General features: G+C 35.4%; 1 protein-coding gene across 2 annotated transcripts in view; it reads right to left on the reverse strand.

Moving 5' to 3' along the window:
- Nucleotides 1-24,976, reverse strand: part of PTPRQ (protein tyrosine phosphatase receptor type Q) — a 219,885-nt gene that overhangs the window by 192,976 nt on the left and 1,933 nt on the right. The window contains exons 2-5 of one of the 2 annotated variants that reach the window (XM_073900607.1): nt 24,425-24,531; nt 20,851-20,948; nt 8,738-8,903; nt 7,173-7,433 (exon numbers count right to left, since the gene is read on the reverse strand). In XM_073900607.1, coding sequence (XP_073756708.1) covers nt 7,173-7,433; nt 8,738-8,903; nt 20,851-20,948; nt 24,425-24,437 — 538 coding nt within the window. In that variant the 5' untranslated portion in view covers nt 24,438-24,531. Of the gene's footprint in view, nt 1-7,172; nt 7,434-8,737; nt 8,904-20,850; nt 20,949-24,424; nt 24,534-24,976 lie in introns of those variants that run through there. The other variant, XM_073900608.1, reaches the window with a different exon arrangement.

A 24,976-nucleotide genomic window follows, 5' to 3' on the forward strand; every position in this document is an offset into this window, starting at 1 on the left:
ATGGACATCTTGGCTCTTTCCACAGTTTGGCTATTGTGGACATTGCTGCTATAAACATTGGGGTGCACGTACCCCTTCAGATCCCTACAGCCCAAATTGTTTTTTAAAGCTTATGCTCTAATTGAAAACTTGGATCATTTTAAGCAAATTACTTAAGTCCAAACTATTGATCCAATTACCTGGATATTTTAACCAAGCAGAAGATATTGGAAAAAAAATATTACTATCATCTGCCAAATTTTTTTAAAGGGTAAGCATTTCTGATGAATATTTACTCAGGTGTCTCCTTAAAAGAAAAGCTGTTTTCATCTAGGAAGTGAACTACGATAGCTTTTAAACAGTAATTTAAGTATTTATTTTAATTGTCCTAGCCACTTCAACCATATTTTTCTACCTTTGCTTCCACTGCTCCCAGAGTTTTGTTTATGCTGCCTGTACCTCCTTGAAGGGAGTTTTCTACATAAAGTTCTTCTGACTGGTTGCCAACGAGTCAGATTTTCACTCTGCCTTATCTTCAGTGCAGATTCCAGAAAAACAATATAGGGGGAGGAAGAAAGATTATGAAGCCAAGCATGCAAAAAAATACCTGATAAAGACCAAATCTAATACCATTTCCAAAAAGAAGGACTATGAAGTTAATTATTTAACTCTGCTTATCATTTTCAAGTCCATCTATCAGAGATGATTTCAAATGGATATAATAAAAAAAATGAAATACACATTTCCTAGCAAAACTGATAGGGCCATGGCATAAAATAGAAACCTTAAGAGGTCAATTTCTCACATTTGGGCAGGTGAGAGATACTTTTAGAATAGTCTTTCTTTATCTTCTTTGAAAATTTCCTTTAATGCTTATAATGCTTCCCTAGTAACTGATCCAGGTATTGATCAATTAATTTCCACCATGACATTCTCAAAGATACAACAAACAGTCTCTTGGCATCATCTCCAAACTGTCCATGTAGGGAAAACTGTAGTCTTATAATAACTCTTTAGAATACTGTAAACCCAGGTGTGCCTGGGTGGCTCAGTCGTTAAGCATCTGCTTCTGGCTCAGGTCATGATCTCAGGATCCTGGGATCGAGCCCCGCATCGGGCTCCCTGCTCCACGGGAAGCCTGCTTCTCTCTCTCCCATTCCCCCTGCTTGTGTATCTGTTCTCGCTGTGTCTCTCTCTGTCGAATAAATAAATAAAATCTTTAAAAAATAAAATAAAATAGAATACTGTAAACCCAAGGTAAAAAGATCAGAGGAATACCCAGTTTGCATGGGTAGAATTCCTTTGTTGTGCATAGCTGCTGGCATTTTTTCCTCGATCATTCTGCACACAGACCTATGTCCTCTGTATTCCCAAGCTTCAGAGAAAAGAGCTTGGTTCTTCTCACCAGCCCACATTAAAATAGGCAGAAGTCTAACATGACAAAAGTCCAACCAATTACTACTCAGGCTGACTGATTTATGTGAGGGCTAATACTATGTATTTCCTCAAGGATCCCGGAAAGTAACTAATATCCATGAAATCTTAGGCAAGAAACTGGAAAAAGACCTGGATGAAACTATGGAAGAGAAAAAAAGATAAGAGAAGTGAAGGTCTGCTTACTGGGATGGTGGTGAGATAGGATGTAGTTTCCCAGACTGTGGTTTAAGATTACATGCTGAAGGACTCTTGGCTAAGGATGAAGCATGTCTCACCAAGGAGAGGAAGAATATATTTGTCTGGAAATCTGCCAATCTGATCAAGAGAGAAGGCCTGGAAGCTTCAACACAGTTTGGTAAAGACTTTTCAAAGCAGAGTGAATAGAAGCCCTGGAAATGGACAGAATTTAGTGTAACTGAGAAAGGCCAGCCTGAGTTTCTGGAATCAAGTAAGAAAGAAGAAGTCTGATGATTATGCAGGCCATAATAAAGATGTTAGCTTTTTACCCCGCTAAATACAATGGAAAACTATAGAATTTGAAAAGGAAAACAAAGTGATTTTTAATTATTATTTTAAAAGATTACTTTGAAATGGTATATGAATGGCATAAGATTTGAAGAGAAGCAAAAATGGCAATGAGAGGCCAATTAGTAGGATATTGTGGTAGTTTGGACAGAGAGGAAGGAGGCTTGTCCTTAGAAAAAGGTAGTAGAGATGGAGCAATGCTTATGTCATTGTGGAAGAGGGCAGATTCCTGGATATGAGCTGGAAGATTCAATTAACTGAAAGTAAATGCCATAATAATATATGATTTGTACCTCATGGAATATAATCTCTCAAAAGGTGGGAAAATATGAAGCAAAAATATTACTCTTAACCAAATTGTTACTAACCAATAAAAATCAAATTGTGAGATGGATGTGTTTGGAGTTTTAAGAGAATATCACATTGTGTTCAATTTAATTAGGGATAGCAAACAGAATTCTAGGCTTAGTTACATATTTTTTTTTAAACTAGAATTTCTCAAGCTAGTCCTCAGAACCCTAAATCCTTAGAGTTTAATAGATGTTCTATGATTAAGCCACTTTGTCAATAACTTCTTTTTTAAGTTAAACAGCTTTCTTTATTGCAGGATATCTCAGAGACTTAAATATGCTTAATTGTCTCGTGATTCTATAAAGCAGCAGTGTCCAAAAAAAAAATGTGAGCCACATTAAAAAGGTAAAAATAAACATGTAAAATTAATCCAATAATACATTTTAGTTAACCCAATATATCAAAAACATCACTTTACATATAGTCAATATAACACCATTAATGAGCTAGTTCCCTGTCTTTCATACTGTCTCTGAAATCCTATGTCTTTCACACTTACAGCACAGCTGAATTTGGACTGGCCACATCTTAAAACTCAGTAGTCATAGATTGCTAACCACTACATACTGGACAGTATAGCCTTAAAAAAATCTCTCAACTTTCCCCTTGGCATTTTGGTAAATTTACCTAAACTGCATTTTGAGAAACCGAAAAAAAAAAACAAATATAATCCAACAATCGATGTCTATAAAGAAAAAAAGTTCAAAAGAACTAGGAGGACCTCAAAAACAAAATTCTGATACAAACTACGGTCTATTAACCTTTAAGAAAGAGAGTAAGAAGAGATTCAAAATGGAAGAACAGGCTACACAGGGAACTCCTCAGTAGATTCTGACTCAAAAGAGTATACATACACGAAGTGAGAACAAAATGTTACATACCTTGGAATATCCACAAAAAAGCTCCACATACTTATCAAAACACTATCAAGAAAACAAAAACCAGCTATTTTAAAATAAAATGAGAAGACTTAAAAAGTTTCCATTACCACTATTATTAACTTTTATTTATACTTCCTACGTACCAACACTGTATATAATAAGCTTTGCCTATCACATTTAAATCCTTCCATGATTAAATCATAGGCTGGGCATAATATATACTATGATTGAGGAGATACTCATGCATAAGACACACAAAATTATAACTAATACGTACCGAGTTTATGATACCGTATACACTGTGCTAGCACTTTCACACACTGTATTTAACAGTCATAACAATTCATCACTACAAACTATTATCACTGCCATTTAAAAATGAGAAAACTGAGAAACAAAGAATTTAGGCAACTTCACCAAGGTCTCAAAGCTAACAGGTGAACGGAAGAGCCAGGATTTAGACCTAGAAGCAACAGCTTCAAAACTTAAGGTTCAATTATTATACAAAGTGGCTTACAAATAACAGCAGATCAAGAAATTCTAAATAAATCAATACTTTATAGAGGATTTAAGCAGTAAGATGATCCATAGTCTTACTGTTAAGTCTAAGATTATTATTTGAATTGGCCCCCAATTTAAAGGGACTCCATCTAAATATGTCCTGTGTCAAGGCGAAACATATTCATCAAGCCTATAGCTTCCTCTTATTTCAGAAATAGGTATAAACTATTAATAAAATAAACATTCTCTAATAAGTCAGCATCTCCTTAGGTACCACAAGAGTCTAAACAAAGAATCATTTTTTTAGTACAGGCATTGGTCATAGGCCCTGGAACTGGATTACTGGGTTTAAATCCTGGCTTTGCCACATAAATAAGATTGTAGGCAAAATCCTTAACCCCTCTGTACCTCACTGGCCGCGTCAATTTGGGGATAGGAATACTGCTACTCCACACACTGTTGTGAGAATAAAATTAGTTAATACACATAAAGTGCTTAGAAGAGTGTCTTGAACATAGTAAGAGCTTAGTAAATGTAAGCCATGATTAGTAGTATTTGTTACTCCTGCTGGATTTCTCTGTAAACCCTGGTCATCTCTCAGTGAAACCATCACATTGCCTCTTTTTTATTTCTCAATTTTAGCCCCATCCTCATGTCAGCAGTGCTCTGCATACAACGGGCCCACCTCCATATTGTTCCATTATTACCGTTCTCTTTACAAAAAGCAGGGCGGCGGGATTCCCGCTCCAGATGAACCCCTCCCCCAATCTGGAAATCTAGATTATTACCCTTCCCTATTTCTGTTCTTATCAACTCACTTCAAATCACGCCTCTCCTCTAACAGCAACTTCCATTACCCACCTATAATCTCTCAAACTATCTCCTACACCACCTGTACAACCAGAACATCAGGTTCCTACTATTTCATAAAGTGCTTTCTTTAATTAAAATGACCACTGATAGTCTATATCATCCACGAAACTTTTCTGACACTGACATTACTGTCGTTACTTTTTCCTCAGACCAAATTCTAAGTAAGCAAACTCTGTCCCATTTACTGCATAATCTTCTTTACCTGTCTATCAGCAAAATATTTATCATACTTTTTCTCAATCTTTGCTCAGAGGTCTATTTGATCTTTCCGTTCAACCACATGTATCAGTCCTTACCACAGACCATTTGCGATTTTGCCAACTTCTGGATTTCTGGGGATTTCTGGAAATGAAATTTGATCATCATGGTTAAGATCTTACTTGTATGTAGTGGGCAGAGGTCAGGGATGCAGCTAAACACCCTACAATGCATAGGACAGATCCACACAAGAGAGAATCACCCAGCCCAAAATGTCAATAGTGCTGAGGTTTAGAAAATCTGCCACAGACAAAAATTTCTTGAGTGGGTCCAATTGTAATATGTTGGATTTTATACTTTACTTAGTGTGACATTCTGAAGAAAAGACACTGAATACATGATTGAACATATGTGCTTTTTAAGAAATAATAAAGATGTGTAGTATTTATATATAAACAATATTTAAAATGTACAAAGTAGGGGCACCTGGGTGATTCAGTCATTTAAGCATCTGCCTTTGGCTTGGGTCATGATCTCAGGGTCCTGGGATCGAGCCCCATGAAGGGCTCCCGGCTCAGTGGGGAGTGTGCCTCTCCCTCTCTCTCTCTCTGCCCCTCTCCATCACTCATGTGCTCTCTCTCTCAAATAAATAAACAAAATCTTTAAAAATTAAAAATTAAAAATTAAAATGTACACAGTGTAATAGAATGTTTAAGAGCCATAAGAAGTCTCAAAGATCATGTACTCCAAATTACATTGAAACATAAAGCCAAAGATATTAGATAACAACCCATAATAATTAATAAGTATCAAATCCAGGAGTAAACTGGTGAATGAATCCTAAACACATTGCTTTTTTTGCATTGTCACATACATATCACATTTAGGAAAACAATAGTGTATTTAGTCTGTAGAATGACACTCCAAGGTGCCCACATGCGAACCCATGAAACATATTAATATGTGATGTTATATGTGGCAAAAGGGGTTTTAGATGTAATTAAGATTATGGACTTTAAAACAGAGAAATCAACCTAGATTATCCAGGTAGGCCCGATCTAAACACACAGCCCCTTAAAAGTGAAAGAGGAAGAATAGTCACATGTGACAGGAAAAAAGGTAGGAGAGAGTTTAAGCATGAGTGCAATTCAACCTTCTTTGTTGGCTTTGGAGATTGAAGAAGAGGATTACAAGCCAAGGAATGAGGCTTCCTCTAGAGCTGGGATCAATTCTCAGCTGACAGCTAGCAAGGAAATGGTTACCTCAGTCCTACAACTGCAAGGAACTGAATTTTGCAAACAATTTAAATGAGCAAAGAATTGGGTTTCCCCTGGAACCTCCAAAAAGAACACAATCCTCCAAATACCTTGATTTTAGACTGGTAAGATCTGTGTTGAACGTATAACCTACAGAATTAGGACATAATAAATTTTTTGTTGGTTCATGCCACTAAGCTTATGGCAATTTGTCAAAACAGCAATTAGAGGCAAATACTGTATGTTAAGAGACACATAACAAATCCGTAGACTAGGTTACCATTACATGTCTGCTTTGGATCATGTTGAAACCACAGTCTTAAAGATTACTTAAGAGAAATCTCATGAGATATTACAGTGATCATGTTCTTTTTTCAAAAATTTAAAATATTGATAGGTTTCACAGCTTCATCTGGATTTTAAAATGATGCTTTAAGTTATTCAGAATAAGATTTTGTTCTCTTCTCATATACAAACAACAAAGTCTTACAATATTGAAATACTTATAATTCCACAAATACACCATTATTCATTTATACCTCCATAATTTTGTTATTTCCTCTCTCTGTGAGTCCTCCTTTCCTCACACCCCACACCTCCTCTAGTCTAATTAGAAACTCCTTATCCTTTACAGTCATTACCAGGCTCAAAGAACCTTATCCAACCATGCCATGGACTAGTCATTTCCTTTTCTGTGCAACCAGAATAAGTTTGAATTTACTTACATTACTTCACCTATTAATTTGACTTATACTATATGTGCTTCTATGCTTCCATTTTTTACTACTCTCTGCACATTCTAAGACTGCTTTTTCATGTGTATAGCAAATAGTAGGACATAAAAAGGCAATGAATAAGTTTTTAGGAGGATGGATGATCTCCATGTCATCCACCTAATTTCACTAGCTGGACCTCTAATTTAATGTGACACTCAAGTATAATATTAGCTACATTTCATGAGCACTGACTAGAAACTATTTTATCTGATTTGCATTTTACATATATTATGTAAAGAATCCACAGAATATCCCAATAAAATGAATATTTTTACCCTCTTTTTATAAAGTTTAAATTTTCAAATTTCAAAAAAAATTCATTGAAATTTCAACTTGAACAGTATGATATGCAACACAAATGTGAATTTTTAAAATATCAAAAAGAATTTGTATACCTGCAATAACTCTAATAAATGTGCCCGGTCCTTCAACATTGTCTCTCACTCTACATACTGTGATGTTATATATTCCACCAGGAGTCAGATCTGTAACTGTGTGCTCTGTAATAATTCCCCAAATAAGGTATTCTTCTGTAAATGTTCTGTTTGATATATAAATCTTGTAATGAGTGAAGTTAGTCTCTGTTGGATTCCACATTAAATTTGCAGAAGTAGTATTCACAGCTTTTAATGTTAAGCCACATATCCTGGATGGTTCTATTGAAAAGGTAAATTTATACAAATTAAAATCGCACATAGATATGTAAAAACAAAGCAAACATGAATAATATAATTTAACCATCTGTGTACTAATCCTTAAATTTATTCATGTATAACATCCTCTATGTTCAGCTCTGCAAACAGAGAAATAGGACATTATATATATTTGAGTTTCAACTTAAGTAGCTCATTAACATCCTCCCTAGTTCCCAAATGTCTTTCCTTAATCAATCATAAGTCATTAGTCATTCCTGTACAAGACTTGCGCCTCCTGAGTGCTTGTAACAAGAAGTATCCTTATACCATATAATCCCAGGTTTGTTAGCTACTACTTAGCAGTTAGCTAGATGTTGAATAAAAATGAAACAGAACAATGGGGCGCCTGGGTGGTTCAGTCAGTTAAAGCATCTGACCCTGGGTTTCAGCTCAGGTCATGGTCCTAGGGTCTTGAGATCAAGCTCTATGTTGGGCTCCGTGCTGCGCATGGAGCCTGCTTAAGATTCTCTCCCTCTCATGCTTGCTCTCTCTCTCTAAAAAAAAAAAAGAAAAAAGGAAAGAAAGCGAGGGAGGGAAGGAGGAAGGAAAAGAAAGAAAAGAGAGAAAGAAAGAAAAAAAACAGAATAAAGAAGTTAGAGAGTAAGTAAGGGCCAGAAGTAAGGGTACTTTCGAATGTGGTTCTGGTTACATCAAAGTTTTTAGCATTCCCATATTGCTGCATTTTTAATATATCTGTCAATGGAGGCAATGTTGTTTCTTGCACTACTAATTGGTTTCCACTGAGAAGGGATCCTGTAGACCTCACAAACTTTCATAAGAATTATTGGTAAGATATTATTATTCCACCCCACCCAAAATATTATGAAACTGATATACAGTAAATTTACAAACATCAGGGAAGAGAAAAGTCTGTTTATCAAACCCCTTCCTCAGTAGAAAATGAATTGTGTTTATATTATTATGGCATCTACATATAGTGTTTGTGTGTATATACAAACATATATATCCATGTGTGCACACATGTATATTCCATATATGTGACATACAATACACACTTATACATATATGTTGGCTTCAGATTATTAAGAAAAAACTCTAGGTACTTCCCAATACATTTAGTCATACAAAGATTTTTTTGTTGTTCATATAGTTTTTGAGAATTATCTTAATCATATTTTTATGGTCATAATTATCCTTTATTATCAGGCTTTACATATTAAAATAGCTTTATTTATGCTAAGCAAAAATACTTTAAGTTCTTATAAGACTATAAGGCAAAGAATTTATTTATGATATACCCTTACTTGTAGCCACTTTCTTCATTACAGATACACTGTAATCTCTGCCTCTAACTGTCTTCACGTCCAACATGTAGTCCACACCTGGAGTCAAATTCTTTACTTTGGCTTTGTTGCCATACACAATTACTTTAAATATCTTTTCCCTTCTAGATGTCATACAATAAGATATCTAGAGAAGGAGAGAGAGAAATTTATGCTTTTAATTGTTTAAAAATAATTTACTTAGCACTAACTCTGTACCAAATTCACAGACATTAATACTGAAAGGAAGGCGTTGTAATTCTTCCTGTCTCCACCAAGGAGTAATTTGGGGCCAGCTGATATTGAATAACTTAGTGAAGTTCACATAGTTAATAAGCATAGTGGACTGACCCAGAAGTTTATGCACTAAAACAGCAATAGTCTCAAATTGTTTTCAAATTTCATTTATATATATATACACACATACATACATATATACACATACATGGATATATACATATATACAAATATATATAAATGAAATATTTAAAGTATATATTTGTGTACATATGTGTGTATATATGTATATTCTCTGACTTATATGTGGATATGTGTATAATAGATGTACTGCATAATGAACTGGACTTTTCATGTTGGTCACCTGAAAACAAAAAAGTATTGTATAAAATTGCTGTGTAAAATTCCACTCTCCCAACTCCATGTAAGTAGAAAATTGGAGGAGGAGAAAGCAGGAATCGTTCGAGTCCCAAGTTTCTGACCTAGTGAAGAATACCATGGCTTTTCCCTGGCTTCCCAAGGTATGGTAAACGGTAATTCTGCCCACACCCCACAAGGCAGGTAAATGAGAGACTGACATGTTATCACTCCTGTAAATTGAGGAGTGTGTGCCTCAGGAGAGAGCCAGTATTTGGAGGACTGTTAAACAGATTGGAACACATTCAGCGTTAGTTAGAGGAGTCAAACAAAAACAAAATAGCAAGAGAGAGAACAAGAAAAATAGATACCTGGAATAGAGAACGCATTCCAATTTTTATTAAATGGATGCATGATAAATGTCACACTCCATGCCAGCCCATCTTTCACTGTAACCTGAGCCAATCAATTATTCATTAAAGCTCTGAGAACTGGCATTGCTTTTAGAAATTTTCAGTGGAATACCCTGATAGTTCTAATACCTTAGAGATTTATCGATTCATTAAAAGCTATAACAATCTTTACTCTTCTTCACTCTATATTTCATGTTTGTAAAACAGAAAGATATATACAAATGAAAATAATGACATGATAATTCTATAAGTTATTTAAATGTTATTATGCTTTGAAAAACAATTTTTATGTGGTAGGAATCAGAGAAACAAATTTCCTAGGTAGGCATGTTTACCGCTGTCTTGTGGGAAGAGTGCTTTGTTACTGAGAAAGGACATCATGCGGTCTAGAAGCGTATCATTGTTTATCGATTTATAAGGTGTCACTGACAATTACCTTGCTTGTCTGGCAAATGGAAAGGCCAGAGGAGGAGTGAGGAGAATGCTGAGGATTTCCAGTACAAAAAAGGATGGTAGGAGGAAGTAGCTTGTAATAATAGAATATAATCTTAATGGAGTACTAAATTTGAACATGTGAAGAGTTATATTAAGGCATTAATGAATGGGTAGAAAGAAAAGAAATAGTCTGTAGTGATCTCATGTAAAAATATGTAAATTCTTAAAATCCAATTTGAAGGATAGAGGTTTGTTTGTTTCCCAAAGTATGTGGACTACACTTCTAATAAAAACCAATCAAAAAAATGTAATTTTGGCTTTATTTCTACTTTTAAAGCATAGTTTGAAGACCTGGGATGATTAATTTTAAATGATTAGGAAAATGATCCCAATTATGCAATTACATTGTGCTAAGCACACAGGATACTGTTCCTCAATTCATTAATATTTAACAAATAATCGCATTGGTTGAGAAAGACTAGGATAACCATTAGTAATACGATATAGTTGAAAAAATAATCTGAATCCTAAATATTCACATGATTTCTTAGAATAAGTTTCACTTACTAGTAGATAACATAATTTACAGTCTCTGGTGGGGGAAGTGTTCATACAAAAATAGGAAAAATTAACTCTAGGGTTACCTGTTTTATCTGACAACAAATGATTTTATGGCCTCAGTTAACCCTAAAGACATTTGCCTTGAAATGAGAATTAGGGACAGACAAACAAGGGTAAAAAAAACAAGTGAACTTTTTACAATTAACACTAAAAATGTTTAGAATTTTCACTAGAGAACACCTACACTGAATATAAAAATGAATCGAATCATTTCAGAAAGGATAGAATTTTTAATGAATGATTTATTAGGAGGCCCCTATCATTGAATGACATTTAGAAATAAATAGAATGCTCACTCCTGACTTTGTGAACTTGCTAGTGTAGAATAACTTCTTTTCCATGAGTATGAACCCTACTAAAAGTGCATCTCAAGTTCTACCCTTCCCTGATAACTATATTCAGTATTGATATCTTCCCTCCATAATTACCCTAATCATACAGGGGAAAACATTGTTATGTAAGGTTTTATTTATTTATCACACATTTATTGAGATTCTAATTCAGGGCAAGCATTAGGACAGGCACAAGGTATATTGTGATAAAGAAGACAGAAAAGGCATCTGATTGTAGGGAAGTTACCTTCTAGTGATAGCACCTAACAACAAGCAACTCAATAAATAAATGAATGAGATAACTCAGCTACAACAGGGGTTGAATGGAAAGAGCAGTTTTATTTAGATTAATCAGAAAAGGAGATGAGAAGATAATATTTGAGATTAGAATATAATAATAGGAAAAAGACAACCAAAACTGAAAGCTAGATATCCATGCAAAATGAATGTCAAGAGAAAAACTTTGTAATGAAGATGTTTTTGGTATGCTAGAGGAACAGAAAAAAGAGTCACATATGGTTGTAGTGTAGTAACTAAGTAGACAGGATATCTAGATGAAGGTCCAATCAGATGAGGTCTTGGAGACCATGGCAAGGAGTTTAGATTTTATTTGAAGGAAAATGGAAATCAACTGGAAGATGTTAAACTAATGAGAGACACTATGTTTTTAATAGCTCTCTTTCCTTCTCTGGCTGTTATATGGAAAGTAGATTGTAAGGAAATCAGGAATGGAAACAGAGACAGCCGGGATCTAAGAAGCTTCCATCTGTCACCTAGGCTGCTGCTCTTAGTAAGAAATGATAGTGACAAGGACAAGAGAGGTGGAGGATGGAGAGAAATAGATACATTGACAATCTGTTTTAGAGGTATAAGTGGCAGAACGAGCTGATGGATTGAGGGAGGAGAGGATGGGAAGAATTGGGCAGTGATTTAAAGACAGTATCCTTTCCTGAGTTGGGAGAGACTGGAAGGAGCAGGGGTGGGGATCACAAGAGAAAGGCACAGCCTTGTAAGCCATGGCAGGAGTCTTTAAACCCAAGAATGATAGATATTTTTTACTTCTAGGGAAGAGCATTCTGATTGTTGTGTGGCAAGGGAGGGGGTAGAGAGATTCACATTAAAATTAAGCTCCCTCGGTTGTGAAATGTGAACCATGTAACTTAAAAAAAATGAAAACTAATAATTCAGTCCTTCACTCATCAAAATATTTATTGTCTCCTATTATATGTCAGACACTGGTCTCAGTAGTGGGTACCAAATGGTGATCAAAGCAGACAAAAGACCTGCTCCCATGTAATTTGTATGTCAGAGCATTTGCTAAACACATTATCTCATTAAATTCCTTCAACAATTCTATAGAATAACAATATTATCTTCATTGCCAGATGAGGAAATAGGGCCAAAGAGTATAAAAACTTGCCCAAGATCTAACAGTAGAGGTGAAGATGGGATTCAAAGCAAAAAATTCCAGGGCCTTGATTCTTCCATTCCACCATAATGCCTACCACACCTTGTAAAATCACAGAAAACTAAACATAGGTGTGTATATCAAAGTTGCATCAGCCCAGAAATAAACTCATGTTTACATGATCAATTAATCTATGACAAAGGGGCAAGAATACATGGAGAAAAGACAGTTATCTTCAATAAATGGTGCTGGATAAACTGGACAGCTAAATGCAAACAAACAAACAAAAAGAACTGGACCACTTTCTTACACCATACACAAAAATAAACTCAAAATGGATTAAAAACCTAAATATGAAACCTGAAACTATAAAACTCCTAGAAGAAAACATGGGTAGTATTTTCTTTGACATCAGCCATAGAAGCATCTTTCTAGATATGTCTCCTCAGGCAAGGGACACAAAAGCAAAAACAGACTACTGGGACTACAGCTAAAGATCTCAAAGTATTTTTGATTTCTCCTTTGATTTCTTCATTGACCCATTGATTGTTCAGTAGCATGTTGTTTAATCTCTACATATTTGTGACTTTTCCAACTTTCCTCTTACAATTGATTTATAGTTTCATACCACTGTGGTCAGAAAAGATGCTTGATGTAATTTCAATCTTCTTATATTTATAGAGATTTGTTTTGTGGCCAACATGTGATCTATCCTGGAGAATATTTCATGTGCACTTGAGATGAATGTATATTCTACTGTTTTTGGATGGGATATTCTGTATTTATCTTTTAAGTCTATCTGGTCCAATGTGTCATTTAAGGCTGATTTTTCCTTACTGATTTTCTGTCTGTTACATTGATGTAAGTGTGGTATTAAAGTCCCCTAGTATTATTGTACTGATGTCTATTTCGTCCTTTAGGTCTATTAATATTTGTTTTACGTATTTAGACGCTCCTCTGTTGGGTACATAAACACTTACAAATGTTGTATACTTTTGTTGGACTGAGCCCTTTACCATTATGTAATTCTCTTCCTTGTCTTTTATTACAGCCTTTTTTTTAAGATTTAGTTATTTATTTGAGAGAGACAGAGAGAGAGAGATAGAAAGAGAGAGAGAGAGGGAGGGAAAGCATGTGAGTGGGAGGAGCAGAGGGAGAAAATCTTCAGACTCACCACTAAGCACGAAGCCTGATGAAGAGCTCGATCCCATGACCCATGAGATCAAGACCTGAGCTGAAACCAAGAGTCAGATGCTTAACTGAGCCACCCAGATACCCCATTACAGCCTTTGTTTTAAAGTATATTTTTTCTGATGTTAATATAGCTACCACAGCTTTCTTTTGGCTTTCACTTTCATGGAACATATGTTTCCTTCCTTTCACTTTCAGCCTGTGTGTGTCCTTACACCTGAAGTAAGTCTCTTATAGACAGCATATAGATGTGTCTTCTTTTTTTATCCATTCAGCCACTCCTTGTTTTTGGTTTGAAGAATTTAGTACATTCACAATAATTATTTTATTTATTTATTTATTTATTTATTTATTATTTATGCAATCTCTACAACCAACATGGGGCTCAAACTCATGACCCTGAGGTCAAGAGTCACATACTCCTCCAACTGAGCCAGAAGGGCACCCCTCACAGTAATTATTGGTAGGTATGTACTTATTGGCATTTTGATAATCGCTTTCTGGCTTTCTTCTCTGTTCCTTTCTTCTTCACTTGCTTTCTTCCCTTGCAGTTTGATGACTTTCTTTAGTGTTATAGTTAGATTCCTTTATCATTATCTTTTGAGTATCTACTATAGGTTTTTGCTTTGTGGTTATCATGAGCCTCACATATAACATTTTATGTATAGTCTATTTTAAGTTGATTGCACTAAGTTCAAATGAATTGTAAAACTCTACATTTTTACTCTTCTTGCCCACATTTTATGTTTTTGTTGTCATATTTCACATCTTTTTATTTTGTGTATCCCTTACAAATTATTGTAGTTATAGTTATTTTTATTACTTTTGTTTTTTTTAGCCTTCATACTAGCTTTATAAGTGATTAATCCACTACCTGTACTATATATTTATCTTTACCAATGAGATTTATACTTTCATATGTTTTCTTGTTATGAATAAATGCTCTTTATTTTCAGGTCAAAGAAGTCCCTTGAATATTTCTTGTAAGTCTGGTTTAGTAATGATGAACTCCTTTACTTTTGCTTGTCTGTAAAACTCTTTATCTTTCCTCAATTCTGAATGATAATTTTGCTGGGTAGAGTTTTTTTGGTTGGAAAACTCCTGAATGGTTGGAAGCCATTCTCTTCTGGCCTGCAAAATTCCTCCTAAAAAAGTCTCCAAAGTCTAACAAGGATTCCCCTGTAAATCACAAAATAATGTTTTCTTCTATCTGCTTTTAAAATTCTCCAACTTTTGATATATTAATTGTAATGTGTCTTGGTGTGGATCTCTTTGGGTTTGTCTTATTTGAAATTTTCTGAACTTCCTGGATCTGGATGTCTGTTTCCCTACATAGGTTAAAGCCGTTTTCAGCATTGCTTCTTCACATAAGTTTTCTGCCTCTCTCTCTCTTCTGGGAGCCCTATAATGTGAATGTTATTCCACTTGACATTGTGCTGTAAGTCCCTTAAGCTATTTAGAATTTAAAAATTCTTTTTTTTCTTTTTGTTGCTCTATTCGAGTGAGTTCCACTATCCTGTCTTCTAGATCATTGATCTTTTCTTCTGTTTCATCTAATCTGCTGTTGAACCCCTTTAGTTTTTTGTTTTGTTTGTTGTTGTTTTAGTTTTTTTTTTTTAGCTCAGCTACTATATTCTTCAGCTCATTGGTACTCTCTTCTATGTTTTGGTTTTTTTTTTTTTTTTTTAGTTCAGCTACTATATTCTTCAGCTCTGTGAGTTAGTTTGGTACTCTCTTCTATGTTCTATCTTGTTGAAGTTCTCACTGTGTTCATCCATTCTTCTAAGTTTGGTGAGCATCTTATTGATGATTACTTTTAACTTTTATCAAGATAAATTACTTATCTCCGTTTCATTATGGTCTTTTTCTGAGGTTTTATCTTCTTCTTTCATTTAAAACAGATTCCTTTGTTCCCTCATCTTGCTGCTCTCTCTGTGTTTGTTTCCATATATTAGGCAAAAAAACTACCTCTCCCACTCCTGAAGGACAGGCCTCATATAGGAGATAAACCTTATTGTTCAACCTTGCCCCAACTCTTGGCTGTCTCTCAAACCTTTGTGATTGTCCAAAAAGTCTGATTTATTCTTGATAGGTGCCAGTTGAAGAGGTGTACCAAGACCTGCTAGTGTTCCAAAGGAAGAGATCTCAGTCATTACCTAGTTTCAGACTGATAGGAATGCAGACCCCCAGGAAGCGGTTTTAATGTATGCAAATATATATAGTCCTATGGGATCACAATCATAAATCTTGCTGGCCTCCAGACCATGTGGTCTGGAGATGTCCCCTGGGCAAAAGTCGTAAAAATCAGGGCTCCAAATGAGTGTAAAAGTTCCTTTCTGGGAGGTACCCACAAGCTTAGTGAGACCAAGGGAAAGCACAAAGATGGTTTCCCCCAGCAAATGTTCCCTGAGAATACTTACATAGCCTCTAAATGTGTGGCAAACCTGAGGTCTGCCCTCTAGGCTGAAGCTTCATGACAAGTAAACGGGCCTTTTACACAGCAAGACTGAGGGCGTGCTTTGCTCTGCTATCTGTGAAGTGCCCTAGGGGTGGTGGTCTTCTAAAACTGTCTCTCTAATTGTTACTATCCCATGGAACCCAGGAACATAAGCCCCCATGGCCACAAGAACCAGTATCAAGGAGCATTCCCTGTGTGGACTATGTGCCTATGCCTATGGCTTTAGCTAGGGAGCAAGAGAGGTCAGGGCTGGGGCATACCTACTGGTTTTACCAGGCCAGTGGGTGAATACAGGGACTACACATGCCCACCATGCTAGCAAGTTAGAGGAAAAGCACAAAAATGGCTCCTGCTAAGTCCTCTGTCACTGGACAACATCCCAAGAGGCCACTGCCTTTCCAGCAGAAACTTTAAGATAAGCAAATGAATCTCTTTCACATATAGTCTAGAAGCTTTTCAAACTGCTGCTTTCAGCTGGGCCCCAGGGAGAATGAGTCTGTGTGAGAGCCCTTAGAGCAGTATCTCAATATTTTACAGCCCTCTGGATCCCCTAGACATAAACCCCATTGGTTTTCAAAGCCACATGTTTTGGGAGTTCATCATTCTGGTACAGGTCTTCAGGGTTGTGGTGCCTGATGTGGGGTATGAACGCTCTGCTTCTCAGGGAGAAGGTCCAGGTTTGTGATATCCCTTTCTATTGTGGGTTACTGTGGCAGGAATGGGGTTTTTCCTGCATCTCAGCCTCTCATACCCATCTCAATATGACCCTTTTATTGTTTATTGGAAAGGAGCTATTCATTTGGTCTTCAGGTCTTTCTCAGAAGGAACTGTTCCATCTGTAGCTATTGTGTCTGTGGGAGAAGGTGAGTTCAGGATCTTCCTATGCTGCCATCTTGGACTGCCCCCTTACTTGTGTCTTTTTACTTTTTTAATGTCTCTATTAGACAATTTAAAATTACACATATGGTTCTCATTCATGCTTTCCATTATATTTCTATTGGACAGTGCTAGTCTATAACATAATTCAGAGTACAAAAAAAACAGTTGAAAGGTGTTAAGAAGGAAAATGGCAAACTTCCATTGATGTCCTATATCAACTATTTGATTTTTTTCTAAGTTCACACTGAATTCTTTTAGGTCTTAAATGTGTGAGCCAATGTTTATTTTCATGCTTGGGATAGATTATACCTTCAGTTCCATTACAGTTATGAGATTCTTTTAAAGGATATAAATCTTTTTGCATTCCCAGTACTCACGAAAAGAAAGCCAGCAATCTAATAGTTTCAGAGGATTACTCACTAGAACAAATATTTGGTGTTCAAATGAATTTCACAGTTTGTCCATACTAATAAATGTTCTTTATATTTTGAATGTTCAGAACGCAGGGCAAAACAAAACAAGGATTTCTGTTTTATAAAGAAACTTCTACTATGAAATTTATTACAGAATATTCTGCATAACTGTATCACTATGAGCTTAATTCCTCTGAAAAAAAGGCAGAATTAATTGAAGTTGATGTCCACTAATATCATGAGAAATATCACATGTGTTTTCTTATGTTATCTGTGACAAAGACTCTAGTGACCTTGTATGCCATGCAGACTCCATCATTTCACATTGGTAGAGAACTTTTAGATGGTTTGGTTTTTCTGAGAACTCATTAAAAGCCAACTGGAATTTATATTGCAGTAATAGAATTGATCATACTTGGTGACTGAGAGTGAAAATTTCATTTAAGATAGTTCATTTTAAAATTTGCCTTGGTTAATCAACCAGACTTTTAACACATAATTCCCTCTTTCCTTTTGATTTTAGAGGATTTTATGCTTGATCTTACCTCCTCCGGGCTTTTTTTGAGCCATTCTAGTCACTATCCTTCTCATATCTGCAGTTCTTCTAGAATGTTAGCACCATAAAGATAAGAATTTGTTGTTGAAGGAATAATTTTTTTTTTAATGCTGAATGTTGGATTTGTTGAATGAATGAAATTGTTTCTGTTCCAGGAATCTTTCAACTCAGCCTGAAGGCATGCACTACATGCCTTTAAAATATAACTCCCTTTTACCTAATTTCTTCTAATCTTATATAATTAATTAAAGTACTATAATATAAAGAGTTTAACTCCATTTTTTTATTTGACTATTAACAACTGTTAGATCCCCACCCCTCTTCCCAGTCTACCCTGCCTCTGGGCCTCAAGATAAGAAAGGCTTAGATCATTTTGCCTCTGAGAGTAGGAAATTTTCAAACCTCACAGCTTCTATTCCTCCAGGAAGCCCCTACTCCAGCTCTCCTCTAATCACAGTAAAAACCAAAAGTCAACCCCTCTTCCTTTCTATTTGCTCCCCTCCTCATTGGACCCTTATATGAGCCTATCCCCTTCTGGGAATCCTCAATTTGTTGTGAATACTAATGACTGTTGTTGTGTCATCTGCCTTGGCATCCAAAGAAATTCCTGGTGGGCAATCATGTCTGCTACTAAGCAGACATCAAAACAAGTATGTGGTAAACATCTGAAACTAATATAATGTTGTGTGTCAACTATACTCAAAAATTTTTTTAAAACAAATATATTGTATAAAGGCTGTGACAAAGACATAAACACAAAGTTGCATGGATCACAGAAGAGAAAAAATAATTATTTTAGAAGTAGCTGGGGAAGCCATCCCCCAAAATATGGTGACAGTAAAAAATATGTCAATAAACACTTCGGAGAGAAACAACTTACAGGGATGAGTCTCAAAGAGGTGTGTACTACTGAGGAAAGAAAGAGTAAGATGTTTAATGTATTTACAATATGAGCCTGAAATTTAAGATGAGTGCAGGAAAAATGATGATGTTTCAATAGCTTTAGAAGGATTGTCCTGGGGGTCAGTTTGATCCTTGGAGCACAAGGGAGCCAAGAATGATGGTAAGAGCCTGAACAGAGGCAAAGAAAAAGGAAATGGAAAGGAAAAGAAGAATTTTCCCAATAATTCTAAGTTGGAATCATCAGGATTCAGTAAACAAGTACATATGGACATGAAAGAAAAAGGAGTCAAAGATTATGCAAAATTTCTAGTATGGGAAACTGATAACTGGTGTTCAAGGGAGCTTTCACAGAGAGAATATATCTGAGCAGTGCCTTAAAGAACTGCCAAAGAAAAATGGGAGAGAATGTACTCTGGTTAAAAGAACATGACTAAATAGAATTAGGGAAACACAAAATATGTGGACAATGGTAGGCAATATAATTCTGCTGAAATATGGAATCTAGAGAAAATAGATTAAGACAGGTTGTTAGAGTCTGACTCTGAAGATCACACTAAGTAATGTGCACATTAGATGGACAGTGGAGAACCACTAAAAGACTCTATATTTTATACAAGCCCATTATCTTGTTTCTCTTAATGACCTTAGTTGTCAAGAAATTCATACTCAAATATAAAACCCAGATATACTAATCTGTTCATATCAAGTATCTGGTAATTGTATTGCTCTGGTTCCTTTTAGATTGCACTGATTTTATAAATTATTAAATTTTGTATTATTTTTTATTTATAGGAAACATCTTTTGTTGTATTTGCCCTAAATCTAATGATTGTTTTTATAACCTCTATCCCCCACAGACCTGTGGTCACCATTTTTTACATGATTTGGGACCTATAAGCACAGTTAACTGGAATGGTACTAGGTATCTAATCCAATTTGGAATAATCACAGTCCTTCCCATGGGAATTTAAGGAGAATCTGTCTCTCTGTGGCTGGTAATGCACCATTTGTACTTGGAAGTTGTATACAGCATTCTTTCCCTCACCACATGGATTGCTTAGCAAAGAAAACTGGTCATCAGAAAAAAAAAATAAGGCAGATGAGTAGAAGTAGACAGAAAAAAAAATAATCTCTGGATTCTCCACAGCCATAAAATATCTGATTGTAGGTCTTCCTAACACCCAGTTATACCCTTTTCCTTGGTCTCCATGAAGCACTCCTGTATTAATAAAACATTTTTTTCTTTATTGCTTAAACTATTTCAGGTTGTTTTCTATTATTTGTTACTCAAATTACTATCTCCTACTGCTATGAAAGTATGGAAAAGTTTACTCTGTAAACCAAAAAACATAGGATGCAGGGTGGATATATTTCTTCATGTGATGCCAGGTTACATTATTAATGACAAAAGACAACAAAAACATACATGTTTACTACAAATAATAATAGATACAGTTGAAAAGTGGCTTCTCCATATATCTTACTCTCCTACTCTCTTGGCGAGAAGTCTCCACTCAACTAAATCTCTAGGATAAGGTTGAAAGGGAGCCTATAACAGCTCGAATTTTTGTTCTGGCCAGTGCTGTCACAGAAGCATTACTCTTTGGCACCATTGTCCCTTTATTCACTTCCTTGTACTATGTGTGCACATGTCTACCTCTGTTGAAAACCAAACTCTTTTAAAGTATCATCTTTGATTCATATTTGAACTCTTCCCGTGATAAACCTTGTACTTTTAAAGCAGTAAATAGAAAACTTACTTTGGAGGAAAATCTTATGTTGAAAGTAGAATAGTTTCTAAAACCATTATGCAAAAGAAAGGATAAAAACAAAGAGTGAAATAAAGACCCCACTAAACATCAGGGGTGTATGATAGCAGCACTGTTCTTTACCTGAAATTTTTCAAAGCCTCCTTGTGGAAATTTCCAAGACAAATATATTGTGTTTTCTTCCTGCCCCAAAATCATCAAATCTGATGGTGGGTCTGGATCTATGCGCAATGAAATAAGACATTGGAATGATATCTTTTAAAAAAATCTATAAAGAACTTATCAAACTCAACACCCAAAACACAAAAAATCCAGATAAGAAATGGGCAGAAGACATGAACAGACATTTCTCCAAAGAAGATATACAAATGGCAACAGACACATGAAAAATGCTCAACATCACTCGGCATCAGGGAAATACAGATCAAAACCACAATGAGATACCACTTCACATTGGTCAGAATGGCTAAAATTAACATCTCAGGAAATAACAGATATTGGTGAGGATGCAGAGAAAGAGGAATCCTCTTATACTTGGTGGGAATGCAAACTGGTGCAGTCACTCTGAGTAACAGTATGGAGGTTCCTCAAAAAGTTAAAAATAGAGCTACCCTATGGCCCAGCAATTGCACTACTAGGTATTCATCCAAAGGATTAAAACATAGTGGTTTGAAAGGACACCTGTACCCCAATGCTTATAACAGCAATGTCCACAATAGCCAAGCTATGGAAAGAGCCCAGGTGTCCGTAAACAGATGAATGGATAAAGAACATGCGGTATGTGTGCACATATATATATATATATAATACATATATATAATATATATAGGAATATTCCTCTGCCATCAAAAAGAATGAAATCTTGCCATTTGCAATGACGTGGATGGAACTAGAGGGTATTATGCTGAGTGAAATAAGTCAGTCAGAGAAAGACAAATACCATATGATTTCACTTATATGTGGAATTTAAGAAACAAAACAGATGAACATAGGAGAAGAGAAGGAAAAATGAAATAAGATGAAAATAGAGAGGGAAGCAAACAAAAAGAGACGCTGAACTCTAGGAAACAAACTGAGGGTTGCTGGAGAGAAGGTCGGTGGAAGGAAGGGGTAATTGTGTGATGGGCATTAAGGAGGGACCTTGAGGTAATGAGCACTGGGTGTTATATGCAACTGATGAATCACTTAATTCAATCCCTGAAACTAATAAGATGGTATATGTTAACTAAACTGAATTTAAATAAATGTTAAAAAAAAAAAAAGGCCCTTGACTGTCACACTAGGGAAGAGTCCTAGGATACAGAGGTTTTTCCAGTCCAGTTTAGCACTATGTGATCTTGTGCAAGCTAACTACCCTGAATTTCAGTCTCCCCAGCTCTGCAATGGAAGGGAAAAAAGAATTTTCTAGAAAGCCTCTTCCCACAATAAAATTATATAAACTATGGATTTTAACATTTCTTTTTTCTTATAGCAGAACTCAGTATGAAGTTACTACAATTGGGATTTTTAACTTACGATTTTATGCACTACATAAAGAGATTGATCTATCCTTGCCTTAAATTCACAAACTCTTTTTCCCTTTAAATGTTGTAACTGAGAAGATTCTTGAATCTTAGTCTTCAAATTGATAACATGACTCTTTCTAATTTATATTAAAAAGTGACATATTGCATTGCTTTTTTTAACTGAGGGAAACAAAACATTAACATTTTATCGGAATAATTTCATCTCTAAAATTCAAATTTTGCATGAGATTTTTTTTGTCCCTACTTACATATTGATTTAAGTTTATTAGAATTTAGCTCAGTGGTAGAATTAAACCTGAGTCACTGATTCACTATCTTTTTTATTTTTCTGTGGTGCATATTCCCTTCTAACTGGAATTAATTTATTATGCTTCCAAATTCCCATAATATATTTTAGCTTTATTTTAAACATTTATTAACAGTCCATCTACCTCCAAATGGAGTTGAGGTGGCTTGCAGAAAAGGGAGGTACAGAAAGATAAAAAATTATTAATATATACAGTAGAAGATAAAAGTCAAATAGTAAAGTAGAAAAGATTGGGGGGAAAAGTTACTAGCCTTGTCTTGGAAAACACAGCCAAAGCAACATCATGAAATTTGAAAGTAGAAATGAAGATCTTGAAGTCCAAACAGAATCAGGATTCGTACAAAGTCACAGAGCCAAGAATGGGTAGTGTCCTTCCTATGACAGACATAGTGGCCTTTCTAGTGAAGCACAGTGGTTACAAGGGCAAAATTTGATGTCAGGGAAACCCAAAGTCAAATCTTTGTTATCTTGTATAAGCTACAAGAATTCTCCAAGCATCGGTGTCCTCATTTATAAAAAATGTAAAACTATGTATCTCATTATGATCGACAGAATAAAAATCTGTCATTCAGAATTAAGTGATAAAAAGCATAGAAAATACTAAGCAAAGTCTCTACAACAAGTGCTCAATTTGATGATGACAGTGACGGTGATGGTAACAGTGATAATGGCACAGCTCTGATCAAAGCAGCAAAGAAACTTGCACTGATAAAAAATTTTAAATAAAATATATAAAAATGAAGCTGTTTCTCATCTATTTCTGCTATTTCTTAGGATGGTCTTTGTGAAAAGCAGCCAAGTTCATTTCAGTTTTGGATTTAGATAACTGGGTTAAAAATCTCACCTTCCATGATGAGTAATGAACACCTCTGAGCCTTAACCTACATTTGAGGTGGACTGGGTAGATCCAATATGGTGACTTAAGCACATAACACCATGCTCGTGAATCATAACTGCTCAAATGTTTTAGTGTATTTTCCAGGAATTGATTTGACTGTTGCTCATCTTCCAGTGCTTTCTATTCCTCCACACTGCAAATTCTGAGATTAAGCCTCCTCTCACACTGATAGGGCACTGGTACCTGAGCACAGGTGCATGTGACTGGGCCCCACAAGTGAAAGGGCTTTTTGGAACACTGCACATGTTCAGGGCAGGCATACATGGAAGTGATGCTAATAAGGTCAGAAGAGGCAAATTGAACCCAAATAATGCAATTAAAAAGACAGTGCCGGGGCACCTGGATGGCTCAGTTGGTTAAGCATCTCCCTTCAGCTCAGGTCATGATCCCAGGATCCTGGGATTGAGCCCCGTGTCAGGCTCCCTGCTCAGCAAGGAGCCTGCTTCTCCCTCTCCCTCCGCCTGCTGCTCCCCCTGCTTGTGCTCTCTCTGCCGAATAAATAAATAAAATCTTTTTAAAAAAATAAGTAAATAAATAAAAAGTGCCATTTATTTTTTCACACTCCAGGTTTTGTTTTGTGTTTCATAAAATGTTAAATATAGTCAAAATATTAGAAAAAAATATTGAGTATTTCATGACAATAATAGCTTGAGGTTTAGAGTACTTTGCACTTGCACAAAGAGCTTTGTGCTTGAATCTTAGTAACAAGATTTTGTACCTAGGCAGGAATAATTATTCTCATTTTCCAAGTGAAAACAATAGTTTTGCCCAAGGTCACATAACTAGTAAGTGATGGAGACAGGAATATAACTCCAGCGTTCTCCAAATAAATGCAGTGCTCCTTCTCGTCAAGCATGCCATAAACCACTTCCATTTTCATTTATTTTTAATTAGATATTGGCTTAAACAGTCATTTCCATTATTTTTTTACTCATGAAAAGTCAATTAAATATAAAATAAACTTACAAGTGCTAACCATGAGGACAGTAGGATGGCTTCTCTTCAATCCCTTGGTAGTTATAATGCCAATTAAAAAGTCGGTCCCTGAAGAAAGGCTATTAAATGTGAAGGTCCTACACATTAAAAAAAAAAACACACATATTAAAACAGCTCAGAAACATTTGGAAAACTCCCATTTTCTCACACCGTCTACAGAAAGAACTTTATATAAGTCTTGTGGTATTTTTACTGCCTATCATGGAAACAATCTGCTACAGTTAAGCACAAATAGTTAATGAGAAATCATAGCTTCTTACAGAGTAATTCAATTAAGTCAAAAAGTGTGTATTATATACACAAGCATGAGATATCCTGAATTGATTTAAAATTATTTATTTGCAGAAAGGATTTGTTACTGTATATCTGATTCAGTTATTCTAATCACACTGTAGTCAGGAAAGTTGTCTTAAGTTTTCTAATTTCTGTTTATATTAAGCCACTAATAGAGCTTTTCAAAAATATACATAAAATGTTAATCTCGTGTTCCATGTAACTTGACACAATTTCTTTTCAATACTT

This window comes from Callorhinus ursinus, unplaced genomic scaffold (assembly GCF_003265705.2).
Source record: "Callorhinus ursinus isolate GAN/ISIS: 27379988/994484 unplaced genomic scaffold, GSC_fseal_2.0 scaffold14, whole genome shotgun sequence".
NCBI classification, from domain to species: Eukaryota; Metazoa; Chordata; class Mammalia; order Carnivora; family Otariidae; genus Callorhinus; species Callorhinus ursinus.